The sequence below is a fragment of the Lytechinus variegatus genome, chromosome 1 (assembly GCF_018143015.1).
Source record: "Lytechinus variegatus isolate NC3 chromosome 1, Lvar_3.0, whole genome shotgun sequence".
NCBI lineage: Eukaryota > Metazoa > Echinodermata > Echinoidea > Temnopleuroida > Toxopneustidae > Lytechinus > Lytechinus variegatus.
In genome coordinates, this window is record NC_054740.1 from 21,722,209 (window position 1) to 21,749,908 (window position 27,700).

General features: G+C 36.5%; 1 protein-coding gene across 1 annotated transcript; it reads right to left on the reverse strand.

Moving 5' to 3' along the window:
• On the reverse strand, positions 1-27,700 carry LOC121409206. The gene is made up of 18 exons (XM_041601063.1): positions 27,530-27,700; positions 26,650-26,808; positions 26,117-26,204; positions 24,716-24,820; positions 18,667-18,855; positions 17,343-17,504; positions 16,535-16,705; positions 15,172-15,332; positions 12,112-14,539; positions 11,404-11,500; positions 10,531-10,637; positions 8,658-8,745; positions 5,466-5,847; positions 4,746-4,821; positions 3,930-4,007; positions 2,538-2,627; positions 689-791; positions 1-658 (listed from the first exon to the last, which is right to left on the reverse strand). Exons 1-17 carry the CDS (start codon positions 27,661-27,663, stop codon positions 729-731), a joined length of 4,578 nt encoding a protein of 1,525 aa, XP_041456997.1. The 5' UTR covers positions 27,664-27,700; the 3' UTR covers positions 1-658; positions 689-728.

Below are 27,700 nucleotides of genomic sequence, written 5' to 3' on the forward strand. Positions count from 1 at the left end.
AATGCATCCCTGAAAAATGATGAATATGCAAAATGAATGGGTGCTTTCTGATCACAAACAAACATGTTTCAAAATCAATCTTATTTTTTTACCTTCGAGCTTATTGATCATAACTCCCATCAAAATAGTATCAATGTGCTAATATTTCTATTTAATGATCTTGTACCCAATATGAAATGAATTAAATCTTCTTTCTTCATATTTAATCAGAAAATTACCAATAATGGTGATAATTTCTACAGTGTTTCTTTAATAGGATCGCATCAATTTTCTTACAGAGTCAGCTAGTGGACAGTAAGGTAGTGTTTTTTTTTTATAGTGTTATCTACACTCCTACATCTTAAAATATATTTCTCTTTTCTGATAGACAATTAAGATATCAGAACCCTCAGTAATACAGTAGTACTGATAATAATAGTGGCTTTTATCAGGGTTGTATCCTCCAAGTTGAGATACTAAAGGCTCTAAGAGATTAACATAGCTGAGCTCCCAAAGTAACTAGCACTCAACCGCATAGGAGAACCATTCACACCTGGGTGGAGAGCAGCAAATGGTAGATTCATGCTTGCCAAAAGATGCCAGTGCCGTGATGGGACTTAAACACAGACTAGCAGAACCACTACCTCACGACTCATCAATTACACATTGACACTTCAACATGAACAAGATCTTAGTGATCAATGAAGCCGTAAGTCTACTTGATGGTTGATGGAAGGATTAGGATGAGGTCATCTCTTGGTTTTCTTTGGTTTGCGTTGTCGACTGCCTTCTTTGTGTCGAAAGGTGATACACTGAAGAAGAATAAGGCAATGAAATTTTCTAGTTAATGCTATTGGAGAATGTCTGTTCAGGGGGTACATCCATATTGAGATAAGTATGCCTTAACCGATAATGAATTTCGTTGCCGATCTGATGTGCCGATATTTTCCCTCCCTGTATCTGTAAATACCGATTTGATCGAATGTACAAAACTAAAGTTACAGATATGGTAATGCAAACATTTATCAGCCTGGCCGCAATATAGCAACACTATCAATGCATGACATGTATTGTAAACAACCTCTCACTCAGGCAAAAAGTCTAAAAACGTCAACCAAAGTACAAAAGCCAAAATGTTACCTTGTTTTTTCTCAGTCAGTTGTTTCAACTTGTTTGTTATCATTGTCATTTTGTGAGGCTAGTTATTAAGACGGGACAAATGTGTATGGCGAATTTGAGGTACCGGTATGGTACATGAAACTTTAAAAGGTGCAATAATTTGTTTGGGACAATGTGTGAAAGCTTGAGGCCCGAAAATGGCGTGTACATTAGTGCCAATTTGGAAATTGTACAAATGACAATAATTGTAGGGGGGAAAATCTAAATTGTGTAGGTAAGAACGATAAAAAAAGTACTTAAATATCTTCGGTTCAGTAAACAAATATTACCGGTATTAATCATCTGTATCTTTCATCAACTAGAAAAAAGTCTGCAATCATCTCATTCATCAGTAAATTGACACACATACGTAAACTAGAAGTTTACAGAAAATTGAACTAGTACCAAAACTATAGCCATGATATCATTATTCATTAAATAAATCATTATGAAAACTCAGAAAAACTTGTTCACAACCAGCCACAGCACGATGCACTTTGCATCCGTTACGCATCGGCCACTCATCAAAAAGATTACGTATCGGCAAAATATGGGCCTGATACGATTATCGGTTAAGACCTAGATATAAGTGTGAATTGAAATCACAAATACCGGTATAATCCTAGTTGTTTACAATACATGTACATATAAATGATGAATTATCAAATTGGTTTGATCATGCTCAGAGGATTTGCGCTACTCTCAATGAAATTACACATTGAATATCATGTTTGCATTGGCACTTAATTAACTCTTTGTTCAACAGCCCAAACATCTTATAATAAAATGGTTACAGCACAAGAATATTGCTCAAATTGAAATTTCCAGCTATTGGATTCAACAAATATATGTAATGCACAGTTCATTATTAAAAGTATAAGGCATTTACAGAACAATAGTGATGCCAACATTATATCAATTAAACTGCATGGCTGTAAATATTGTCATGCCTTTGTGCATGTAGAATTGAATTAATCAATCAAATTGATTCAAGGCAAATGTTTCATAAAAGACATAATCGTACAATTACTGGTTATCTATGGCAACCATGTTTAAACAAGTTTACAATTAATATTAATCATATTTGTTTATGTAACAAGGCATACAGATGAAATCAAGGCCCCGTCTTACAAAGAGTTACGGTTGATCCAATCAATCTTAACTGTATTGAAATCTATCAGTGTCATAATTTTTCTACAGGAAATTTGCACACTGTTTTTTGTAAACAAAGAGAAGCACTGCAAATTTTCAAGAAAACAATAAATGCATGAATATACATCATGATTAGAAAATAGTTAGAAAATAATCATGCATAACATGTTGATGTTGCTGGCTTTCTACAGTTGCGATTGATCAGATCAATCATAACTCTTTGTAGGACGGGGCCCAGGATCACTAACCTGTTGATCTAGAAACTCTATGAGCTTGATTTTAGAGCAAGGTACCTGTGCTTCTTTCAGTTCTTTATAAAATTCTTCAAGATTCAGCACCTGAAATAGTTAAAACAGTTTCTCATACGTTAGATTTGATAAAAGTAAGATATTATCCAACATGTGTAGACTTAAAGGAAAACCAAAACCAAAGAAAAGAAGTAATCTTATTGGAAAGAGTAAACTGAGAGGAACAATTTAAAACAAGTTTCATCAAAATCGGTTGTGAAATAAGCAAGTTATGGACGTTTAAAAAGTCTTGTACTTTCTATGGGGATCCTCAAATTGGCAAACATGCTTCAAAATTGCCGATTTTGTATACAATTTTTCAGATTTTTCCTATCTTTTAAATTGCATATTGCCCTATTCCGAGCATAACATATGTCATGGGAAAATATAATTCACACCACATATGTCAAGGATCCCCATAGAAAGTACAACAAGAATTTTAAACATCCATAACTTGCCTATTTCATAACCAATTTTGATGAAACTTGTTTCAAAATGTTCCTATTGTTTTATTCTTTCCAATAAGATTGCTTCTCTTCTTGGGTTTTGGTTTCCTTTAAAGCTATTGAAGGCCATGGTCTTGGATGCCCCATTTTTTTATAGACATGCAAAATAGTACAGGCCTCAATAAAATTTGAAAAAAAATAGGGAAATATTTGACTGAATGATGAACCACAAGTGCAGGAAAATAAATAAGGATTAAAATAGAACTGCAATGAGATCCCACGAAAACAGTAGTGTTTAACTACAGTTTTTTAAGCACTTTGAAAGAGAAACACTGTGATTCATTCACGGTAGAAAATTCTTGTTAAACAGCATGTAGAAAGCTCAACGTCAGTGTTTGCCTGCCAACATCGATGTCGTTGATGCGAGAAGACCTACAATCACAGTGAGAACCGATCTTCCGCCATTGATGAAACAAGAACATGGATTAATTCATGGTGTTGAGTGTAATGTGATCAACCAATCTCTCAGATTAATGCAAAGGAGTGATGTCACAATCAAGGTGAAACTTGCAAACATATATCAATAAGATGCATATCATGTTGGTGTTGTATATTTCTCAAGTTACATCTGTTTTTCTAAAACTTTTTATCAATTGCTTTAACAATTCTATATTGAATATTGATATAATTACAATAAGACTATTAATGATGATGATGAAGATGATGATGATGGTGATGATGATGGCGATGATTATGATGATAACAAAAATATTCCACTTTTATACAGCACCTAATACATACAAATGACTCCTATAAGCACTTTGCAGAATAAAGGGGAAACAAAACTGAAATTGACATATAGTGATGCCTGAAATGATAACTGAACATAAATGGTATAGTATCTCACCTCATACTGAAGGATCCTTTGGTGTAATTCTTTATTTCTCATGATATATTTCTTCAATTCAGTAGGCATATCTTGTACCTGATAAATCAAACAGATACAAATGAAGTGTGTCTAAAATCTGACATTGAATTAAGCACGAAATTAATCTTATATTCCACAAGACTTCTTTTTAAATATTAAATTCTCAAGATTTTTCAATTTGAGAAGGAGAAAGTAGAAGTGCCAATGTCGGCATGCCGATTTATTTACACATACTACATGTATGGGGTTTTGATGAGGTAGATTGCATTTTGAGCCCAGGGTTTGAGCCATGATGTGCATCAAATACCGGATATTAGATATTTTCATCATATCAGCTTTGAAATACTTTACAAGCTATATGTGGCTCACTAATATTAGAAATGGTGCACTCTTTAACTTCTTTGTGTGTTATGATTAAAATTACACTGATGATTACTTATAACCTCATACAAGGGCAATGTACAAATAGATACCCAAAGCATAATACCTACCATCATAAAATGGCCAGAAAAAAAATACACAAGTCTAAGTAAACAGCTATGACTTATATTTTGTCAATGTACATCACATTCTTTTTTTGAAGAGAGTGACAATTTTTAAAAAGAGGTAGTGTAATTCACAAAGAACTCATTCCATAATGCATGTACATGTATATTCTATTGTAAACATCACATGTATTTTGGCTTAGAATTTCATAGAAACTCACACGTCATGCCTTGTTTATAATCACAGTGTGATGACACTAATGTAAAATTTGTTATTTCATGCAGTTAACGAGAGATAAAGAACATGTACCTGTTGTGTTGCCATGACAACATCATCTTCTTCCTCGTCTTCATGGTACATGCTTTCTCCAAAGTCATTCTTATCACTGTCAAATATTGAATAATAAACATTAATGTTAAGTATGCTAAAGACTGATTAATATCAGTGTGGATCAAGAATTATATCGCAAAACTTAGAAATTGATCTCAAACCTGATTTTTTATCATTGGTTGTATCGATCATTATGTTCAATCAAAGTAAAAGTCCACCGTGTGATCAATAATAAATCTACAAAGATGTAGTTACATGGGGAACATTTCATATACTTAAAACAAATCAGAGATTTTCACATTTTGTGATAAGCTACTGAAATCTTAGCAATTCATTGACTCAGAGTAAATTCATCAGTGCAAATCAATAACAAGGTGCTTCATGAAACACTTCCTACACTGTTTCTAGAAGACTTGCCTGACCTATCAATGCTTGAGCTATGAATACCCTGAATACATACAAGTTTGCTAACCCCTGTTCTATTCTCTGTTCATAACTCAATACTGCTATGGGGGTTATATGAAACAATGTCAATCAAGAATATTTCTAAAAGGCTTGCCTCACCTATCAATGCTTGAGCTATGACTACCCTGAATACATAGTTTGCTGACCCTGGTACTATTCTCTGTTCATAACCCAATACTGCTATGGGGGTTATATGTAATGATGTAAATTAAGAATACTTTAAACTTGCCTCACCTATCAATGCTTGAGCTCCGACTACCCTGACTAGACACAAGTTCATCGACCCCTGTACTATCTTCTGTTCCTACACCACTCCTACCGGTGTCTAGGATCCTCTCTTTTACAGGACTTTCCTTCTTCATTCTTTTTGTAGGTGTCTCATCTAGGATCTCTTCGGCTGTCTTGCGTTTCCTAGGCTTTGTTGGCTTCTTTGGTTTCTTGGTTGCTCTATCATCGGACGAAGACTCCTCTTTTCCTTTCTTCTGACCCTGACCTTTCTTAGTAGCTGGTTTCCTGGTTGCCTTTCCTTTCTTAGCCCTTCCCTTGGATGGTTCAGGTTCTTGGTTGACCTTGGCAGTGGATGATGTGTCTTCATCAGATTCATCTTCTGGCATCACTGAAAAAAAGGAAAAGCATTTTATACAATCCATGGGTTTCATGATAAATGCATGCACGTTGTACCCTTATTGTGAAATCACTCTTTCACTCTAACACCAAGAGATGTTTTTGGAGTGCACTCAACATGCATTAATCAATGGGTGATTTCAAGTTTGGTGTTCGGTGTTGGTGTTTAGAGGGTATAAAGGCTGCTGAAACAAGTTCCAACACCGAGCTGGGTTCTGAGGAGAGATAATGATCGCGTTATCGATAGCTCATGACGTCGCGCCTCTTAGCTGTGCTGCTGATCACCTCAACTTTACGCGACAACTTCTTGACATAAGTGAAATTGAGGAGAAATTACAGCAAAATATCATCGTACAGAATGCCAAGGCTAAAATCACTTCAACAATCTGAAATAGCAGGGTTGGCGGATTTAAATCACGTTGATTTAAATCGTGATTTAAATCGCGATTTAAATCACCATGATTTTTTTAAAAAAATCATTGATTTAAATCACTTCCATTGAAAAATGTACAAATCATGGACAAAGTATTTGTTCAATGCAGTTTTAATTCTTCAAGTCAACTGAAAAACTTTGAATTAACTTTATATCAATAAAAGATCAACAAAGTATTCATATCTACTTAAAACAAATTAAAATCAAATTAATAAAATCAGGTAATTCCTTAAAAACTACAGATGTATGTTGTCAATAGGTACTCATTTTTTGTAAATTATGTCGAGTTTTTCTTCTGAAATTTTACATTCTTTGTCAGTTATTATTAGTCAATTTCTTTATTAACGTAAAGTTTTCACATAATCCAAAGACTTTTCAGAGAGCAGTTTATAAAAAAATATATATAATATATAAAAGTCAATGAGAAAAGGTTTGTTGGCAGTTTTCCAGTTTTGATCCTTCGCCTACACTTAACTACTTCTGTCATGTAAAATAAAAAATTGATACCTGCATGTAATCAACATATTTAACATGCCTCTTATTTTGTATTGTTACATTTATCATACATTTGATGTTTTGAATAACATAATTATAAAAATCACATTAACATAATGTAGTACAGTCATAATTTGACTGTTGAGAAGCTTTCTCTTATAAACCTTTTAAGTCACTGCAGCCCATTTTATGTTCAGTGCTACAAATAATGGAAGTTTTGTATCTGCATGTAATAATGGAAAGAGCTCTATAACAACAATTTGCAAAACTCAGAATAAACATTTAACACTGCATTTTAATGTTAAGATGCAGGTACTTCAGTTACAATCATTGGCAGTTGTAAGCTGTGTCTCATTTAAAATAAAATACTTCTTTTTGTAATACATATGTTGTAATTTAAGCAGTTTTGCAGTTTTTATCCTTTAAGTTAAAAGTAAGTAGATTTTTTTTCATACTTCATGGATCAAACAGATTTTTTGTAGAGAATATGGGAATAAAAATTGTAGATTAATGTAAAAAAATCACAGTAACAGAATGTAGTATAGTCACCCTTTGACTAAGCTATCTCCTATATTGTTCTCCAAAACTGAGAGTTTTGCATCTATATCTGTAGCAAGAGAAGAGCTTTTTATCAAAAAGATCCTAAACATATACAGTTGTAGTCTCTCTTTGACTATTGTAAAGCTGTGACTAATTGAAAAAAATCATTGATTTGAATTATTTCTCTTACAATATACATGAATACTAGTAATTGGCAAAGGGTTTGTTGGCAGTTTTGATAAGGGATTTTTTAAATATTTGAATGAAAAATCCCAGAGGGGAATTTTCTCTACTCACTGGGAATTCCCTATGGAATATTCCTTCATAGGCCTATGTATGATGTATGATAGAATTAAGTTCAGATACATGATTCCTCAAATTTATTTTTAATTGTCCATTTTTACTGGATTTTAATTACAAAATATGTGGTTAAGAACAATATTAGGGGTGAAATGTATAACATCAATATTGATGTCATTGTAAGAGTAAGGGGGGGGGGATAATTACCCTCTTTTTCGAAGGAACTTTTAAAAAATCAAAGAAATCAAAAAAATCTGATTTAAATAAAAAAAATCTGATTTAAATCAAATAAATCCGATTTTTTTTATTTTTTTTAAAAAATCAAAAAAATCGCCAACCCTGAAATAGTAATTATCCTTATTATCCATAATGATTTGCACTCATCTGAACTTTAAAAATCAAATTTTACCGAGATGCCTAATCCTGTTCGCCACCTGTTCCTGGACTCAAATCACCAACAACACCAACATCAAACTTGAAATCACAATTTTCCCATCCCTGGTGAATGGGGAACTAACATGTAGATCGTCAACACCTGATGTGATGCTCGGTTCAGCAGACGACATTCAATATCGGTGCTGGATATATGTCATATTTTCTTAGGTCAATCCCAACACCAGCATCATTTCAAGAACGGAGTTGTGGCCAGTGTTTATGTTGTTACAACACCAACACCAGATTTCAACACCATTCTTGAAATGACCCACTGTATTTCTCTTACAATGTTTCCTGTAAACTCTGTCAATGAACATATGCCTGAAAGTATGATTTCTTAAATAAATATACATATATGTATATATTGATGTTTTTCAATGATTTAATAGCCATACACATTTTTCAGAAAAATCCTGAAACCGTCAAATAGAGAACCTAATACTGCATAATCTGTCAAACTGGTAGTTCACTTTTGCTAATTTTCTATGAAATGATTAACAAAATGTCTCGCTACATGAGAAAACAAAAACCAAAATCATGAATGCTGAACACCTAAAACGTAGTAAAGATTATCAATATGCAAATAAGTGCCTACTTACCTTGATGTAAATAACTAAATATTTCTGTGAGGAGTAACTTAGCCTTTTTCTTGGCCAATGGCTTAATTCCAAACCTCTTAAGCTCTTTCTGTATGGTGAAAAAAATGGATGAAATATTTCAAAATTGGAATTTCGAAATACTCAAAACAAGAATCAATCCATTTCCATCAAGGCCATGGCATGTTTCTCACCATATAAGAGAATGCATTTATGATAATGTAAACACTGATGAAAAGTTAAATTAATTGACACCAAAACTATACAATTCCTGTGTACTACGGACATTTCATAAAGCTTTTCATAAGTTACACGCAACATTATGCATGACTAGTGACCCTTTCTCATGCTAAATCATGAGTGAATATATTTTGGCTGACTTTAGGCACCTAACAGTGATGTTGTAAGTCAGTTGCAACTTTACAAACTTTATAAAACACCATCCAGATAACATTGTACCTAGAACAATGCTGATTATCAACTATCTGTGATGAAATTACGGCAAACTCAATCTGACTCATGATTTGGCTATTTATTGACAGCTAAGAGTCCACACAGAAATAGTAACACCTTTAACATGTGCTCTCATTGAGCATATATGAAGATATACCAACAGTGGTGAACAACAAGTGTCCCATCTTACAAAGAGTTTGGTAAGTACATTATGACAAATGGGAGGGAAAAAACCTTTCCCATATGCCATGTACTTTCATTATCCGGGATTTATGTTTTTTGTTCATTCCCTGGAACAGTAATCAAAATAATAATGCACAAAATATTTTTGAACACTTTTGAAAAAAAAAACATTAAGCCAGTTTATGTATAGTATACAAATAATGAATATTTATGAGAGCAATAGACAGAATAATTCATGAGGTGAAAGGTGAAAAGATCCATTCAACAAATGAAAAGAACATTCATTATTTGGTTTATATGATACCTAAAAATAGATTCCTTTTCACATGAAATTTATTAATTTTGATGCAAAATATGCTCATGCAGTGTGATCTCAGTCTTTGAATATCGTGTACATACATCTTGCGTGCTGCTAACATGAATGGCCCTGGTTTTACTTGAGGTGCCTGCAGTCTCGGTGCACCCGTGCAATAGACAAAATCGTATGGATCCAGAATTGCACGATGAATGGATCAAAAATTGCAGTTGATGACGTCATTGTAAAATGGGCTGATATCAATATCAAACAACCAATCAAATGACAAGGATCTATCTAGGTGTCATATAAGAGTAAATTGATGATTAGTCCTCACCTTACATCATAATGATATCAAAAAGGCCAATTTGAAGTCTCTAGGAGCATAGTGATTATCAATTTTTACAACTCTAAGATATAACTTTCTTATTGTTTGTCCCATATTGTTCAAATTTCAGCCATCTAATTGTCAGATTTTCTTTTCGCTAAAAACAACTTGGGTTGGATCTGCCTTTAAATCATTGAATATTGACATTACCACTGTGCTCCATGCAAAAGGTATTCTAAATGAGCAGGAGGTATCGATTAAGCCTCAGTACAGATAATAACCCATACAACATAGTTAGAATCGTACATGACATTATTAAACAAATGACATTCTAAGATTAAAATGTCACATACACATAAAAACTTTGATTAATAAGCCTTACACCCATACAACATAGTAAGAGTCGTACTTGACATTATAAAACAGCTGACATTCTAAGATTAAAATGTCAGATACGCATAAAAACTTCTATTAATAAGCCTCAGTAGCCTACAGATATCCTAACCCATACACCATAGTAAGAATTGTACATGACATTATATGTCTTTAAGATGAATATTAAAATGTTGCACACACACAAAAACTTTAATATATTTTGAGAAAGAAATGGTTGTTACCTTGAGTTCCGGCGTGATCATAGATCCGTAATCTGGCATTGGTGTGATTGGAGCTGGGGGGTAATATTCCTCTTCTATCCGACGCAATGGTGTCTTTAATGCAGTACCTAGTAACATCAAGGAAAATAACACTTGGTCTACAACTCTATCGTCTACTTTCCATTTGGTCTCATCCCACATGGTCTAATCCTACTTTATTTTCATACACTTTGTCTACCAACTATTGGGTCTATTTGCCAATTTATCCCTTTACCACTTTTTTTTATTGACAGTTATAGTCCAATATTCCATTAGTTAAACACCCCTTAATGTATATGATTAGTAGAACTGTTTATGAATGATATTTTCATTTGACAAATTGGAATTTAATAATAGAGGAAATTAGTAGGGCTTAGAAATTAGACCACTTGGGCATTAGACCAGCTGCCTGATAGTTATACTATGTGGCCCGTGTTCTGAAGTCGAGTTTCACTTAAACTCAGATTTAAAGTTGTGGTTTATGTATGGGAAGCCAAAAGTGTCAAAATTTTTATTAAGTTGTATGTTTCTTATGTTTACTGAGCTCTTTCCTGATTCATCAAAAGTGAAGAAAATCATCTATTATACTTAGACAATTATGAATGATTTGAGAGCTAAATGAGCTGAAATATGATACCTCTATTGTTAGTGATTTATGTAACAATTAGCTATCCATACTTAAACCCCAACTTTAAACCTGACTTCAGAATACGGGCCTGTGAGTTTTTTACCGAAATTGTGCTGCACTCAACCCAAGAGCGATGATGTGTACCTGGCAAGATTAATGCACAGTGATGTAAATGGCTAGCTTCAGCTAGAGCAGAGGCAATGATAAAAGTGTGATGATAGTCTTACCTGCAGTTGTATGTGAAGTGCTTGGGGTGGTCTGTGATGAATGTGGTAGTCTATTTTTCTTTTGCCCATTCACCAGTTCTGTACCATATTGAACTGTCTGAAGAAAAAAACAAAGACAGATCAATGTCTCATTATCATTTCTCGAAAGAGAAATATATAAATATGAGTTGTCAAATAGTCTTCCGGGGTTGAGCACAACTATTGTATGCATTTCATCTAATTTGTGCAATTAGAAGTGGTTCAAACAAAAGAATAAAACAAAACAGAACAATTCTCACTTTGAAGAAAGAAAGCAAGTGAAATTTGAACTAAAATTAGGTTTTTATTTTGCTTATACAGTATGTAGAGAATTATTTCTTCGTCTAGGCCAAATTTTAAAGAAAAACACTGGTCATGCCTAAGATATGACTGTTCAACCATCATCAAAATCATGGTAATGCATCTGTTTCTTATGTAAATGAGAGACACATGTGCTACGGGCTTTTAGAGATTACCTTTTGTCACTTGCTTCTTTTTTTCTTTAAAGTGGGGCAGTAAGGTAGTAAACTGATCTACTAATAATTAAAGAACCAATGAAAATAACTATGATGTATCGTATGACCTTAAGTTCACTATGGTATCCTAAATGGTAATACTACCAGTGTTGAAATTCAGATATATAAGTTGTCTTTCAGATCTATTATGTTGTAAAATCAAGCATCAGCTCACCTGATTGGCCTGTGGGGTTCCTCCTTGTTCTGATTCATCAAGAGTGTTACATGTATCAACACCAGTTATTCTATCCTTCAAGGCTGGTGGAGGCTGATGAAGATCATCAGACATGAGTTCATCTTCCAACCTCTCTTCCTTGAAAGTCAAATCAATTTCTTTATCTTGATCCAAACGCTCTCTTTGATGACTTCCAATCACAATTCCTTCCCTTGAACCATGACTTCTGTTCCAGTCTTCCATATCTTCTAAAGCATTGTTCTCTTGGTTGATGATTCCTGCATTGCCATCAACATCACCTGGAAGATCCATATCAACACTGAAATCATCGAACCCGCATCCTTCTTCCATGTCAAAGGCAAACCTTTCATCTTGTTCTCCACAAATATCCTGCATGTCAGTGTATGCTGGAGACTGCCTAAAGGATCCTGCAGGAGACGTTGAGGAAGCTCTTGGAAGAGGAGAGGCTCCAGGAGCTGCATGAAATCTTTCAATGGAATGAGATGGTGATATTCTATGTGATCTTGATTGAGAAGGAGGAGATGTGTTGTGAGGAAGCTCTGGTGATGCTTCATGGTTGATATTATCTCTAGATCTACGGTTTGGCAGATCTTGGTCCTTTACCATATTAGGCCATCTTTTAACAGTGTCTGTGGAATCTGTACTGAAATCATCAGAAGGGCTTGGCAATCTGTCTCCACTGCCACTTTGCATAGTATCTCTTTTAACCTTCCTTTTCTTGTTTCGCTTTAAAGAAGATGAAAGCATGCTCTCATTTATTGAAGAAGTTGAAGATGATGAAGAGAGTTGATATGTATCGTCCTCTTCCTCAAGACTCACTGCTTTTTCTTTAGAGTATCTAGTTCTGCTCTGGCCAAATCTGAATTGACAATTTCTGCTCACTGGACTTCTCACATCTTTGATTTTCTCCAATCTAGGGAGCTGAGATGCCCTGCAGAATTTAGGTGATGGTGGCGGTGATGGAGACAGAATATCCTCAGAGAGACTTCCATCTAAAGACTCAAGTCTGTTCTTTAAGTCATCACCATTCTGATCTTCTACTGATGATTGTGATTCAAATCCTTTCAGCCTTGTATCAGTCTCATGTACATGAGTATTACAGTCTAATTTCATGGAGGATTTCTTGTGTGCTAATGAAGAGGTATGAAGACTCTCATTAATGAGTCCTTTAGATTCTGTTTCCTTTGTACTATTACTATGGATCTCAACAACATCACGATCTGGTGATAAACAATTGTCGGAATCACTGTTTGGGGAGTATTCCTGTATCAATAGTTTCTTTCTTGGGGAACTTACTTTCCTTCGACCGATGGTGTTACCTTTGACCTTGGTATAGATCATTTTGCCATTCTCTCCCTGAGACCTTGCCTGCATATTCTGAAGATTCTTATCTCCAATTCTGTCTGGCTTATCATTCTCAGATTCTCCTGAATCCAATGGAAGTAATAGCACTACATCATCAGGGCTATCTGAACGACTAGTCCCATCATCCAATAAGAACTGATGTGATGCTCTGAATCTTTCACCAATGTCTTCACTATTACTCTTATCCCCCGACACGTTTGAAGGTTCCGGGGATGCTTTCCTCTTCTTGCGAATGTCTGTTGCGGGAGATATTGGACTCTTATCATTTTCATCCACTAATGTATGATCTAAGAAAGCATGAAAACTGTCCTCAAATGTTCTGTAATGATGTTCATCATCAACTCTTTCGTTTTTTGATGAGCTATCACTGCCTTTCCTTCTGGAGTGATAAATTCCCTTTGGCGTTTCACCAATAATGTCCTTAGGACTATCAACAAAGTTCTCTTGTAGTTCATCTTCAGTTTTATCAGTAGTTCTATTTGAAGATAAATTCAAGCATTGTACATTTTCTTCACTATGTACTGCTCCACCTTCATTATCTAATACCATACTCCAATCCTCATCATCACCATCACTAATGTTCTCATGAGAACAGTAACTATTGGTATTGCTCCGTCTACACCCTTGTGTCAACATCATCTCACTTAGAACCTCTTCCGCTGAATCCTCATCCTTTGTTCCACCATCATCATTGCTGGTATCCTTGGGGCTACTGACCAGAGGGAAGCCATCTTCTAGAGGAACTACATCACCATCATCATCTTGGAATGATTTACTTCTAGATCGTTGAGATACTTCATATATCTCTTTGAGTTCGTCATCATTAAAAGTTTCGTTCGCATCATCATCCTCTGATGTTCTACCAGCATCTCTAGCATTCTCCTTTTCATCATCATCATCTTCAACTTCCCACAGACTGTCAATCAGTTGGTTGAGGTCTTTGTCTAGAATGTCAAGCTCACTTCCTTTTCGTGTTGCTTTGGTGTTTGTGTCATCCTCCAGAAACGGCTTGCAATGCAAGGCTAACTCAGTCATTTTAAATCTTTGGGTAGTAATAAAGACACAAAGCAATGTATAAGACAATTTTCTTAAAGATATTCAACTATTAGATGAAATTGCTATGCAAGCACCTGACTAGAATATCTGGGGCCAGTTGCTTATAACTTTTGCAATAAAAAACTTTGGCAAAGTTTTATTCAATGTGTAATTTTCAATGGCATAATTTTGTTTGCCAGAGTTTTTTATGGCAAAAGTTTTATGCAACAGGTCCCTGAAGAGAATGCATTTTATGGACAGCAAACAGTCTCCATTTTTTTTCTCGAAAAATTTGCCTTATACATGTATGTGGCTCACATAGTAATCTTCCTATGTCTTCAAACAGTCAACATATGGTGGCATAACTAGAATTAAAAGGTGATACTGTCAGAGGGGTGGGGCAGAAAAAGGGGGAAGAAGAGAGAACAATCTGATGAACAATGAAGAAAACTATACCTGAAGGTTACCATATTTATCATAACTCCTGGTGTATATTCATACACAAAACTATTCCCAATCTTAATCTTGATCGTACACTCATTCAAAATGGATATATCTCTCTTTAAAAATTACGCCCTCCCCAAAATGAAGACCTAAATCTTAAAAACGTAGCTTTAATACGAAGGAGATTTTACCCACCTTTTGGCAAATTTGTGTGTTTCAGCAGCTGTATCTCTGGTAACATTCACAGTGGCAGAGTATATATAACTCAGAACATTCTCCATTGCTTCATAGGATATATCACTCACAATAATGAAAGGACGATTAGTACTGTGCCTAACAGGAGATTGATCCAGATGCTGTATGGGAAAATTGAAATCATATCAATGGATTTAGATCAGTGACATTACCTCTTTTGAATTATAATGATCATCACCATAATCATCATCATCATCACCATCATCATCATCATCATCATCATCATCATCATCATCATCATCATCATCATCATCACCATCATCATCATCATCATCATCATCATCATCATCATCATCATCATCATCATCATCATCATCTTCTTCATCATCATCATCATCATCATCATCATCATCATCACCATCATCATCATCATCTTCTTCATCATCATCATCATCATCATCATCATCATCATCATCATCATCATCATCATCATCACCACCACCATCATCATCATCATCATCATCATCATCATCATCATCATCATCATCACCATCATCTTCATCATCATCATCTTCTTTATCATCATCATCATCATCATCATCATCACCATCATCATCATCATCATCATCATCATCATCATCATCATCACCATCATCATCATCATCATCATCATCATCATCATCATCATCATCATCACCATCATCATCACCATCATCATCATCATCATCATCATCATCATCATCATTATCATCATCATCATCATCACCATCATCATCATCATCATCATCTTCTTCATCATCATCATCATCATCATCATCATCACCATAATCATCATCATCATCATCATCATCATCATCACCATCATCATCATCATCATCATCATCATCATCATCATCATCATTATCATCATCATCATCATCACCATCATCATCATCATCATCATCATCATCATCATCATCATCATCATCATCATCATCACCATAATCATCATCATCATCATCATCATCACCATCATCATCATCATCATCATCATCATCATCATCATCACCATCACCATCATCATCATCACCATCATCATCATCACCATCTTCATCATCATCATCACCATCATAATCTTCATCTTCATCATCTTCATCTTCATCATCATCATCATCATCATCATCATTATCACCACTACCACCACCACTGCAACCATAATAATAATAATCATCATCATCCACATCATCATTAACATCGTTCATCATCATCATCAACAACTTAAAATGATCCAACATCAAAAGACACCTTAACTTTACCATAATTATTTGACAAGAAAATCAACTAACAATTAACCTTAAAAAACAAACCTTAAGGGTGCACTAACCTCTGCTAAGGCAGGACATCTCAAGCGAATGATGAATGAATGGACATGAAGTTTACTTCCATCATCTATTTGAATCATGACATCACTCATTCTTTCTGAGTTCACTAAACTAGAAAGCTCTTCTAAAAGGGTTAACTGGTCATTACTCAGATGATCATCTGGACTGTCAACCTGAAAAGATAGCAAAATGAACTGTACTTTTGCTACTAGTATTCATATCATACCAATTCTACTTTTGAAATAACCATATATCTCATATGACAAAGCTAGTTTGCGAAGGAGAGTGTTCTATATTATTTGTTATCAAAGGTTTGCTCATAATACTTGCACATATCCTTAACTGTTATCAAAAACTCACATTGAAACATGCACACATACTTTTTGAGATCATAGATAGTTGCATAATACTTTGATCAAAACAAAATGGCATTTTCAGCCTGGTAAGTTTCACTCCTTCATCATGAAGATGACGATGAAGATAGTTTCTATGTTGTTGTATCTGTTAGAAAGCATTCAATAATATCCCTTACAAAAATCAGCATCAAATCATTGAGTGGAAAACATTTCGAGTGGAGATTTATAGTATTCTATAAATCCATACACAGTAGTTAATTTCATGATAAAAATTACACCTATTCAACAATACTTGCGCTTATCAATTTAATTCATTTCAATGATATGTATTCCATTTTTAATGTATTGATTTATTTTGATTTATATGTAAATGCATCACAATTCGGCTTGGCCGCCATGATGTATGAGTTTTTATCAAATAAACCATTTATCTATCTATCTACAACCTTCTTACCCTTTGTACTGTATCCTGAGGTATAAATCCACACTTATCTGATGATGTTGAGTCTTGTATTCCTTCCTCTGCTAGTTCAGCCAAGCATTGAACTGTCATACCAAAGGACTGAGTCATACTCATGCTCTCTTCAACATTCATTTCATTTGATGGTTTGGTAGCCTTGAAGATACATACAGAGGAAAAAAACTAGTAATAATATGCAACATTCAGCACTTATAGCTTGAGTGCTGGCAATATTATTACCACATTGAATTTTCTTTTGATTCCTAAAAAAAAAAATGAATGACTTAAACATGACTAGAATGGTTTCCAGATGGTATTTCATGAAGTTGTTTGTAAGTTATGCACAACTTTATGCATGACTGATAATATTCTGTTTTTATATGCTTAATACATTGGAACGACGTCTCTATAAAGCGCTTTACAGATATATTATTTCCCCAGTCAGCAGATCTTGCCATGCCGGCATACGAAATATGCATTTATCCAATCCCTGGGAAGCATCCAACAAGAGTTCCAAGACTCAATAGCTAGGCATACTACATAGGCTTTCACATTCTACCGGGTACCCATTTAGCACCTGGGTAGAGAGTTACAAATTGTGGATTGACGCCTTGCTAAAGAACGCTAGGCTGTGGTGGGATTTGAACACACGAACCTTTGTTTACAAGTCAAGATTCAGAATCACTACACCACTACACTTCCGCTAGTGACCCTTTATCCTTTGGCAAAGCATCAATACACACTTTACCACTCCCCACCCAGGTGTTAATTGGGTATCCAGTAGGATACTAAAGTCAATGTAGTATGCCTCAAAACTGAGTCTGAAATCTCTCATTGAAATGCTCCCTAGGGAGTGCAGAAAAGGGATACATTTTTTGCGGGCATGCCCGGCTCTGACAACTGGGCTAATAATATATCTGAAAAGCACTTAGAAATGTTGTTCTGGGCTCCGTAACACAAAGGTTTGCAATGGATTGCAAGTATGAAAGAACTGCGCCGATTGGTTCCCAGTCAGTATTTTAAACAGAGTGCACATGCAACTATGATCTTGATTGGTCATTGGCATTTAGCGATTGATTGCAAAGATTTTTGTTACGGAGGCTCCCTATATAAAAGTAGATTATTGTGAGTTTCATTATAATAATTATTTGAAAGCCAAGTTTGTTATTTGTCAAGACAATCACAATAATAGAAAATTCACTCTCATAATATAAAAACAGAAGAAAAAAAGGAATTTCCTTTAACATAAGAAAGGGTCACCAGTCTTTCCTAATCTACAAACAAAATGATAAAATTCCCTGACCTCCTAATGACATACCTTCGGAGAGATCTTGCATGGTGTCTTAGTAGGAGTCTTCTTAGAATGTGAGATGGGACTGGTGTAGGGTTTTGGTGTGACCGGTACTATGGTAGGCTGTAATTGCTCAACATAGTATGGTGATTTACCAGTCTGATTCTTTGATAGGTCTGCTCCAGTGGCATTCCATAGTTGAAGACCAGATTTTATCTGGGGAGGTTGGCAATAAATTGGTAGTCTTAATTTATTCTCAAGAATAGAAAAAATTGTAGTGTATTTACTATAGCAAAATCTGCTGATGAATCCTTCAATAATTGTAAGAAATTGTGCATTTACAATAAAAAGCAATGAAAAGGAACGCAGTAATATATTTCCATTTCACTTAATACTAGTAGAAGAAGTATTACAATAATAATGCCCAACTGAAACTGATTGCAGTGATAAAGTGATCAAGAACATGCTAAACACCCTTTATTTAAAGATTTTATTTCGAACGGTGTACGTTTGATCTAATGTGAGAAGCCCGCCCCGCGCATGCGCCTTGCCACTTTCGCTACGTTTTTGCGTTTGCCACTACACTTTTGAAGATCTGTGGACCTACAAAAGTTCAGAAAATTTCTCCTTTTTCGACCAAAACATCATGAAGGATTCGGAGAAAGTGGAGCCTGCGGGCTCCTGCACAAAGAGGAAAACTGGCGAGCCTGCGGGCCCAAGCCAAAAGAAGAAATTGTCTGTCGATCCTGCGGGGTCAGGCATTGTTTCTCGGGACCACGCCGTGAGCGGGTCCTCCGCCGGAGCTTCGGGTGCGCCCGGGACTACAGCCGCCGCTACAGCTACCGCTGCCGCCAAGGGAGGGAGCTCAAGCTCGCCCGGTACGGCAAGTACCGGTTCCGCGGAGCCAGGTATGAAGAAAACTAAGAATATAAGTTTGGTAAGCAGGATGGGAAAACTTGAGGAGTTGAAACGCTCCCGGGAGGAGCGGATAGAGATCAAGTCTATGTTAGAGACTTTGTGCTCACAGTCACAAACAAAACCTCAGACTCAGAGTGATAAACAAAAATCTAGATTTAGGCCTGGTGGTGCAGGCAGTGCACGTACTCACAGGTTTGAGCGGGATCATACGCGTGATTATGACCCTGAAGAATATGATTATGGGGATGTTTATGAACATGCAGACTATGGAGAACATGATTATGATAGATCTACTCAAATGGACGTAGATATAGAGATGGGGTACCCAGACTCTCCTACTTACGCATCCTCTGAAACTATGCAGCCGGTTGACACTGCTCCAGATCAGCAGGTTGAAGTTGCCAAGAAACGAAGACTGACTAAACATGTAACTGATGCTAATACCCTGCAAACTGATGAAGGTCAGGAAGAAATTGGGTTCGCTTCTAGGTTCGCTGTCTCTGCTGAGGTAGGCGACGTTCTTGGATCTGAGCACGCACGAAGTGTTGATTTTCTTCTTACACACCCACTCGAGGAAAAATATTTGGCAGGGACATGCGAGAAGTATATGAGACCTGCTAACTCCACTCACCTGCTAGTTCCTCGAGTTAACCCGTTGGTTTGGGATAATCTGCGTCCTCATGCCCGTACACTTGATATGAAAATTCAGAGGTGCCAGAGGCCTTTAGTTAAAGGGATTACTGCTCTTATGAACTCCTTAAAGGACGTGCCTGAGCTGAATGAAACCCAACAAGATGCCGTGGCATTGTTAGGGAATGCACATTTCGAACTAAACCAGCTCCGTAAAAATTTTATCAAACCGGAATTGCACCCTAGATACACTTACTTGTGCAAACCCTCTGTAAAAACCACGCAGTGGTTGTTCGGAGATGAACTTTCCAGGACCATAAAGGAAATGGATGAAGAACAAAAGGCAGTGGGAGTGATGCGGAAGCATCGATATCGAACCAATCCCAGTCAAGGGCCGGTTGCAGCTGGAGGATTTGCCAGGCCTTTTGCAAAGCCGTATGCTAAACCCAGCCAGAGATACCAGGATGGCTGGATGGGTGTCATCTTCAAGTTCAAGCTTGGGACACCAGCCTTTTTTAGGCGGAAGGCAGGGGCAGTTTGCCGCCCCGTTCCAGCAAGCACCAACCAGGGGTCACCGCCCCATGAAACCCAAGCGGGGCAAGCCAGCCTCAACCTACCCAAATCCAGAGAGACGGTAGAAGACATGCCAGAAGGGCAAGCAAGACAACACATATCACAAGTAAGTGAATGTTCAGTTTTTGAGCAGATTGGTGGACGTTTGAGGAGTCATATTGAAGCTTGGAAAGCAATCACTTCTGACAGTAATATTCTTAAAACAGTCTTAAAACAGTCTCTGGTTATGAATTAGAGTTCAATGAAAATGGACCACCAGTCCAAGATCATATTCCTTATCCATATAAATTAGATGAAAGGGAAAAACAGGCCGTAACTCTTGAAATTGATCGTCTTCAGAGCAAAGGTGTGATTGAAAAATCTGTGAATGAGCAAGGAGAATTCATCTCCAATATATTTACAAGGCCTAAGAAAGATGGTAGCCATCGGATGATTTTAGATTTGTCACGATTGAATGATCATTTAGAATATCATCATTTTAAGATGGATACTCTAGAGACTGCACTCCAATTACTGAGATCAGATTGCTTCTTAGCTTCAATAGACCTCAAGGATGCATATTACTCTGTGCCTATTGCTGTGCATCATAGGAAATATCTTAAGTTCTATTGGAACAAAGATTTATGGCAATTTAAATCACTCCCAAATGGGCTCAGTTCAGGGCCAAGGATATTTACAAAACTCCTAAAACCTCCTTTGTCAGTTATGAGGTGCAAAGGGCACAGTGTAGTAGCCTATATTGATGATACGTTGATAGTTGCCAATTCAAGCCAAGCAGCACAAGAAGCTGTAAGAGACACAGCCCAAATATTATCTGACCTAGGCTTTGTCATCCACCCCCAAAAGTCAATCCTGAAGCCTGTACAAGAAATAACATTTTTAGGTTGTATACTGAACTCTCAAAGCATGTGTGTCAGGCTGACAGAGAGAAGGACTCAAGAAATTAGCCTTTTGTGTTCCCAACTACTATCATCCGGCACAGTAACAATACGTTTTGTGTCAACAGTAATTGGAAAGCTTGTTGCAGCTTTTCCGGGTGTTCAATTTGGTCAGCTACATTACCGAGAGCTTGAGAGAGAGAAACAAAAAGCACTTAAGCTCAATAAAGGTCACTATGACCGCGATATGACCCTGTCAAGGGCTGCTAAGGATGACTTGAGGTGGTGGATCTCAAACATTCAATGCTCAAAATCACGAATCTCTAAGCAAGCCCCGGCTATGCATATCACAAGTGATGCCTCTGGTTTAGGTTGGGGTGCATCTAATGGTTCGGTCCATGTGGGAGGACGTTGGAATGCTCAAGAAGAGATCAGAGCACAGAATAATGAGATTAACTATTTAGAATTAAAGGCAGCCTTCCTAGCTATGCAATCATTTTGTTCCAATAAAAAGAACATACATGTGTCTTTGGAGTCAGATAATGTCACGGCAGTTGCCTACATAAACAATTATGGTGGAATGAAATCCCCATCATGTAACGAACTTGCTAAGGTTTTTTGGAGCTGGTGTATTGAGAGAGATATCTCAGTTTCAGCTAAACACTTGCCGGGTGTGATGAATACTATAGCAGACAAAAAGTCACGTAATTTCAATGACCAACTGGAGTGGACATTAGATAAAGATGTTTTTTCGAAATTGTGAACCTGATATCCATGTTAGGCCAGAGATTGATCTATTTGCAACACGCCTTAATGCTCAAGTTGAGACGTATGTTTCATGGCTCCCAGACCCAGGTGCAGTGGGCACAGATGCTTTCTCTATCACTTGGCAACAAGGGAAGTTGCTCTATGCCTTCCCACCTTTTTGTTTAATTGGAAAGTGTTTGCAAAAAATAGAAATTGATGAATGTGAAGTCATGATGATAGTGCCTAGATGGCCCACTCAGCCATGGTTTGGGAAATTGCTGACAATGCTCATCAGTAAGCCCATCATTCTTCCAAAGGGAAAGTACTTGATTACTCTCCCAAATACCAGGGACAGTCACCCACTGATTAACCGTTTAAACCTTATGTCTTGCAGATTGTCAGGAAAGACCTCCAAGACAAGGGCCTTTCGAGATCGACTGCAGACATTATCCTTGCTGCCTGGAGGCCCTCAACAACTAAGCAGTATGCTACCTACATTAACCAGTGGTTGGACTTTTGTCGCACACGAAAAATTGATTCAGTGCAAACATCTGTGATAGCTGTGCTAGAATTCTTGAGTTCATTATATGAGAGAGTAGGATACAGTGCGGTTAATACAGCTAGATCAGCACTGGCAGCTACAGTGACTTTGTCAGATGGTATCAGTCTTAGTACACATCCACTTGTTACCCGCTTCATGAAGGGTGTGTTTAATTTGAAGCCTCCCAGACCTAGGTATGAAAGAACTTGGGATGTGACAATTGTACTATCTTATTTGCGAGGATTATAGCCCCTGACGTCCTTATCCCTTCAGGACTTGACAATGAAAACTTGCATGCTCTTAGCATTAGTGTCTGCTCAACGACAGCAGACCCTTCACCTTCTTAGTATCATCAGTATGGATGTTACAGACTCAGCAGTCACCTTTTCAGTAGATGAACTGTTAAAAACAAGCAAACCAGGAAAAACTGGGCAGAAGTTAGTGCTTAAGAAGTATGGACATGACTCGCGTGTTTGCATCTATACGCATTTGTTAGAATATGTTGGCCGTACTCGGCCTCTTAGAGGACAGGAAACCTACCTGTTTATCAGTACCCGGAAACCACATTGCCGTGTGTCTAGGGATACTATTGCCAGATGGCTTAAGTTAGTAATGTCTAAAGCAGGTATAGACATTGGGGTGTTTAAACCCCACTCCACGCGATCTGCTGCTGCCTCTAAAGTTGGCAGGACTTTACCAGTAGAAAACATTATGCATCATGTGGGATGGAGGTCAGAAGCAACATTCCAGGAATTCTATAACAAGCCAATAGTAGAGGAAGTTGACTCGTTTGTGTCTGCGCTCTTAGGGGATACTGCAGATTCGACCAATGAAGTAACGGATTTGTAAATAGCTCATGTGAGTTTTACGTCAAACATTTGTCTTTTCAGTTATGGTTTCGAGGCCAGAGTTTACTTTAAAGTCTCACATTAGATCGAACGTACACTGTTCGAAATAAAATGAAGAGATTAAACGAAAACTTACCTCCCATGTTTGGTTAACTGAAGGTCTAAGAGGGGTTATAGCTTCACACACCTACATACTATATACCTCCACGTAGTGGATGGGAAATTTTACCCAGAATTGGAAAACTAATCCAGTGGGCACTACGTGGGGTTTTTAAACTCTGTCCTCACGTTGAATTGTGGCAAGGCGCATGCGCGGGGCGGGCTTCTCACATTAGCTCTTCACTACACCTACTTCATAAAATGGAGATCAAACTTCAAACAGGTAAGCTTTCGTTTAATCTCTTCATCAATTCCAGTTGTGGTAACAATTTCAAATGAAATCATACAGAATCCAACAAAATGACCACCTAAGAGTCTGCATTAAAAGCAGAGCTGCCAACCTGAAAAAGAACATTTAAGTTGAAAATCAGTATTTCAGTGAGGAAATCAGTATTTAAAAAAAATACCATAGGACAATACATAAAGCTGAAACTTTAGAAATCAGTATTTTACATTAAACTATCAGTATTTTTCTCACTTTTCAGTACTAAATACTGAAAATCAGTACTACTTGGCAGCTAAGATAAGCGCCAAAGAATTGTGGGAGAAACTCTTTGATTACTGAGAAATAAGCAAAACAAGCATGAAATTGGAGCATTACAGGTGTCTGTCAGATCTTTTTTCATGCAACAATAATGTACTATCCCACATGAGCATATCCATGTTGAAAACTCTGACATCAAATAATTGCCATTAAAATATTCCCTGAAATACATGAAATAGCCCAAAATGCTCCCCCAATTTAGCCTTTCAAAATCAATTTCTTCATGAAACTATCTTACTTTGATATTGCCAGGGTAGGTCTCTGTAAGAAGGCGTCTCTCAGGATCCAAATATTTGATCTTGATGGTACTTGGTTGAAACACATGGTCAGAGATCATGTCCATCTAAATCAAATCATCACAACAGAGTTTAATTAGGTTATTAAAAAGATGTATCCTCATGAACATAAAAAGATGATAAACTATTATCATATTTCTTGAAGGAATAGAATGTGTAAATGACATACTAAAATGAAAATTATTTCATCTGCAGTATTTAAAAAAAATCCACTGTTTATCAACAATATCATGATTTCCACATGTCAAATAAAAAGAGTCAAATAAGTTAAGAAATGAGATAGGTGACTCTTGCAAACCTTAAAGAATATCAATATGCATCTTTAACCTCGACTGCAATGGAGTGGCTTTTGAGGATCCCTCAACATTTAGCAAAGTAAGACTTTTACACCCAAAGCAATCAACACTTATGTGAAGTACCCCACATTAGTTCAGGCTACATTCTCACGTTCAAGGTTCAAACAGTTCTGAAGGTAAATGAAGCAATTCATTATTGTGCTTTTGAACACACATTACTTATAAATTCCATGTAAGATTCACTTAGACAAGAAGACATTTGCCTGTAAATAAAGTCCTGTTTAACCTTGACCTGAAGAGCTTAAAATCTAACCAGACCATCATCTCTCCTTTTTCATACATGAGCAATTTTTGAAGTTGATCATAAGAACCTGGGACAGGTCCAGAATATTCCTAAGGGGGGGGGGCATTTTTTGTAAAAAAAATAAAATAAAAGCCCCACAAAAGAGTTGATTTATATCAGGAATAATTTGAAAAAAAGGTATTCACTTCAAAATGGAGGTCATTTTGTCCCAGGAAAAATTGGGCAAGCAAAAAAAAGGTCCTCACTTGAGAATGAACAACACATTCCACTTACAACTATTTCCTTTGATTCTCAAAGAAGGGGGGGGGGGCGCACGGTCCAGATATGCCCCTCCCTGGACCAGCCACTGATAAGAACAAGAAATCCATCCATATTTTTTTATTGTTCGAAATAGACATGAAATGAAATACTCCGAAAATTTGCTTTGCCCAATTGATCGTAGGCCCAGCAGCCGCTGTGTAGCGCCAGATCGATGAAGTTCTATCACTTTAATCGTTGAATGCCAAACAGGGTAGCAGCAACTCCCATCTTTCAACATCTTTTGATCTGACGCGGCCGGGGTTTGAACCCCCAACCTCCCGGTTGTGAGACAAACGCAACTGAGCCATCACACCGGTTGGCTCAGTTGGCTCACTTCATAAATTGGAATGTTCAACCCAAAGACCTAACAGTTCATCGTCACTCCTAAGAGTTTACTACTAGGATCCATCAAACATTTCTTTAGTATACATATCAGAACTTACAGAATGTGATGGTTCCAAAAGAGCACTGATGCGTTCTTCCCAAATTTTCTGTCTTTCATCATTATTCCTTGATAGCAGAACTGGAAACCTAAACAGTAAATGATCCATATATGATATCTGTTCAAAACTTCAGCTGAAATGTGCATCTATGTAATCAGCCATGACTCCACATATGGACCCCAACACATAAAATTAGTTACCATCATATCATAACTCTTAATACTTGGAATTCATACACCTGTGAAAAAAATTCTTATGAAAAAATATCTACTGTTGGTGAATAGTAATGTACTAATGTACCTATAATTCAAAAATATTTTCAAAATAAATGTTTAAGTTGAATGCATAACTATACAAATTGTCAGAATATGTCATTTTCTGAGTGATAAATTATTTCAATCAAATATTTAGTGACATTTCAAGAAGGAAATGTAAGTGTTTAAAGAAAGAATGGAAAGAAAATGACTTTGTAAAAATAATTAAATGATAAATCTTTTTTTAATGAAGTACAGATTTATGAAAAGTTAACTTACTCTTGATGGCCCTTCTTAAGCTTTGCTCTAACCCTGCTTTTAGTCTTCTTTCCAGGCCTTTCTTCATTCTTCCCAAGATCTTTGTTCTTTTGCTTTGTCTCATCAGCCAGAGATGCTGATATCGCCATAGCAACACGGGTTTGTTCATCAAGGTCCTCACTGTATCAAGAAAACAATTTCAGGCAATTTTATCATTACCAGGTACATTACTGCATGTACTCTTCATCTGAATCAATATTGCATGCAGGAGAGCGATCAATGTCAAATATTATCATCATCATCATCATCATCATCATCATCACCATCATCATCATTAGTCTGCTGGGCAAACCCTTCACTCGAAATAAGGGTCTGAATGTGCAGCCTAATCATGCCTTGTGTACTGAAGGCTCTCTCGCTCAGGAAGTTTTGTACGAGCAAGTCTTTGCCTGGAGGCACACTTGTTGATCAAAGTTCCAATGAGGGTCTGTGCCTGCAGACTACATCATCATCATCATCATCATCATCATCACCAGTATCATAATCATCATTATCATCATCATCACCATCATCATCATCACCACCAGTATCATAATCATCATTATCATCATCATCACCATCATCATCATCACCACCAGTATCATAATCATCATTATCATCATCATCACCATCATCATCATCACCACCAGTATAATAATCATCATTATCATCATCATCATCATCATCACCATCATCACCATCACCATCATCATCATCATCATCACCATCATCATCATCATCATCATCACCACCATCATCATCATCACCATCATCATCATCATCATCATCATCACCATCATCATCATCATCATCGCCATTGTCAACAATCCTTAGATGGTATGGACTATTAACAGAAACTTACTCTTTTTTCTTTTTCCTGCCTCTTTTCTTTGGTTTGAGTATTGGTTTTGGTATTTCAATGGCTGTGCTGCCTTGCTCCTTATCATCCATTAGTGATATGGACAGAGCCATTGCAAGCTGAGTGTGCTCATCCATTTTACAAACAGTGAAACCTACAAAACAAAATACAATT

Coding starts and splice junctions, on each gene's coding strand:
- LOC121409206 (XM_041601063.1), bottom strand. CDS start 27,663: ATGGATGAGCACACTCAGCTTGCAATGGCTCTGTCCATATCACTAATG. Junction 18,856..24,715: donor CCTACCCTGGCAATATCAAA/GTAAGATAGTTT, acceptor CAACCTCCCCAG/ATAAAATCTGGTCTTCAACT. Junction 15,333..16,534: donor GATGTCCTGCCTTAGCAGAG/GTTAGTGCACCC, acceptor TTTCCCATACAG/CATCTGGATCAATCTCCTGT.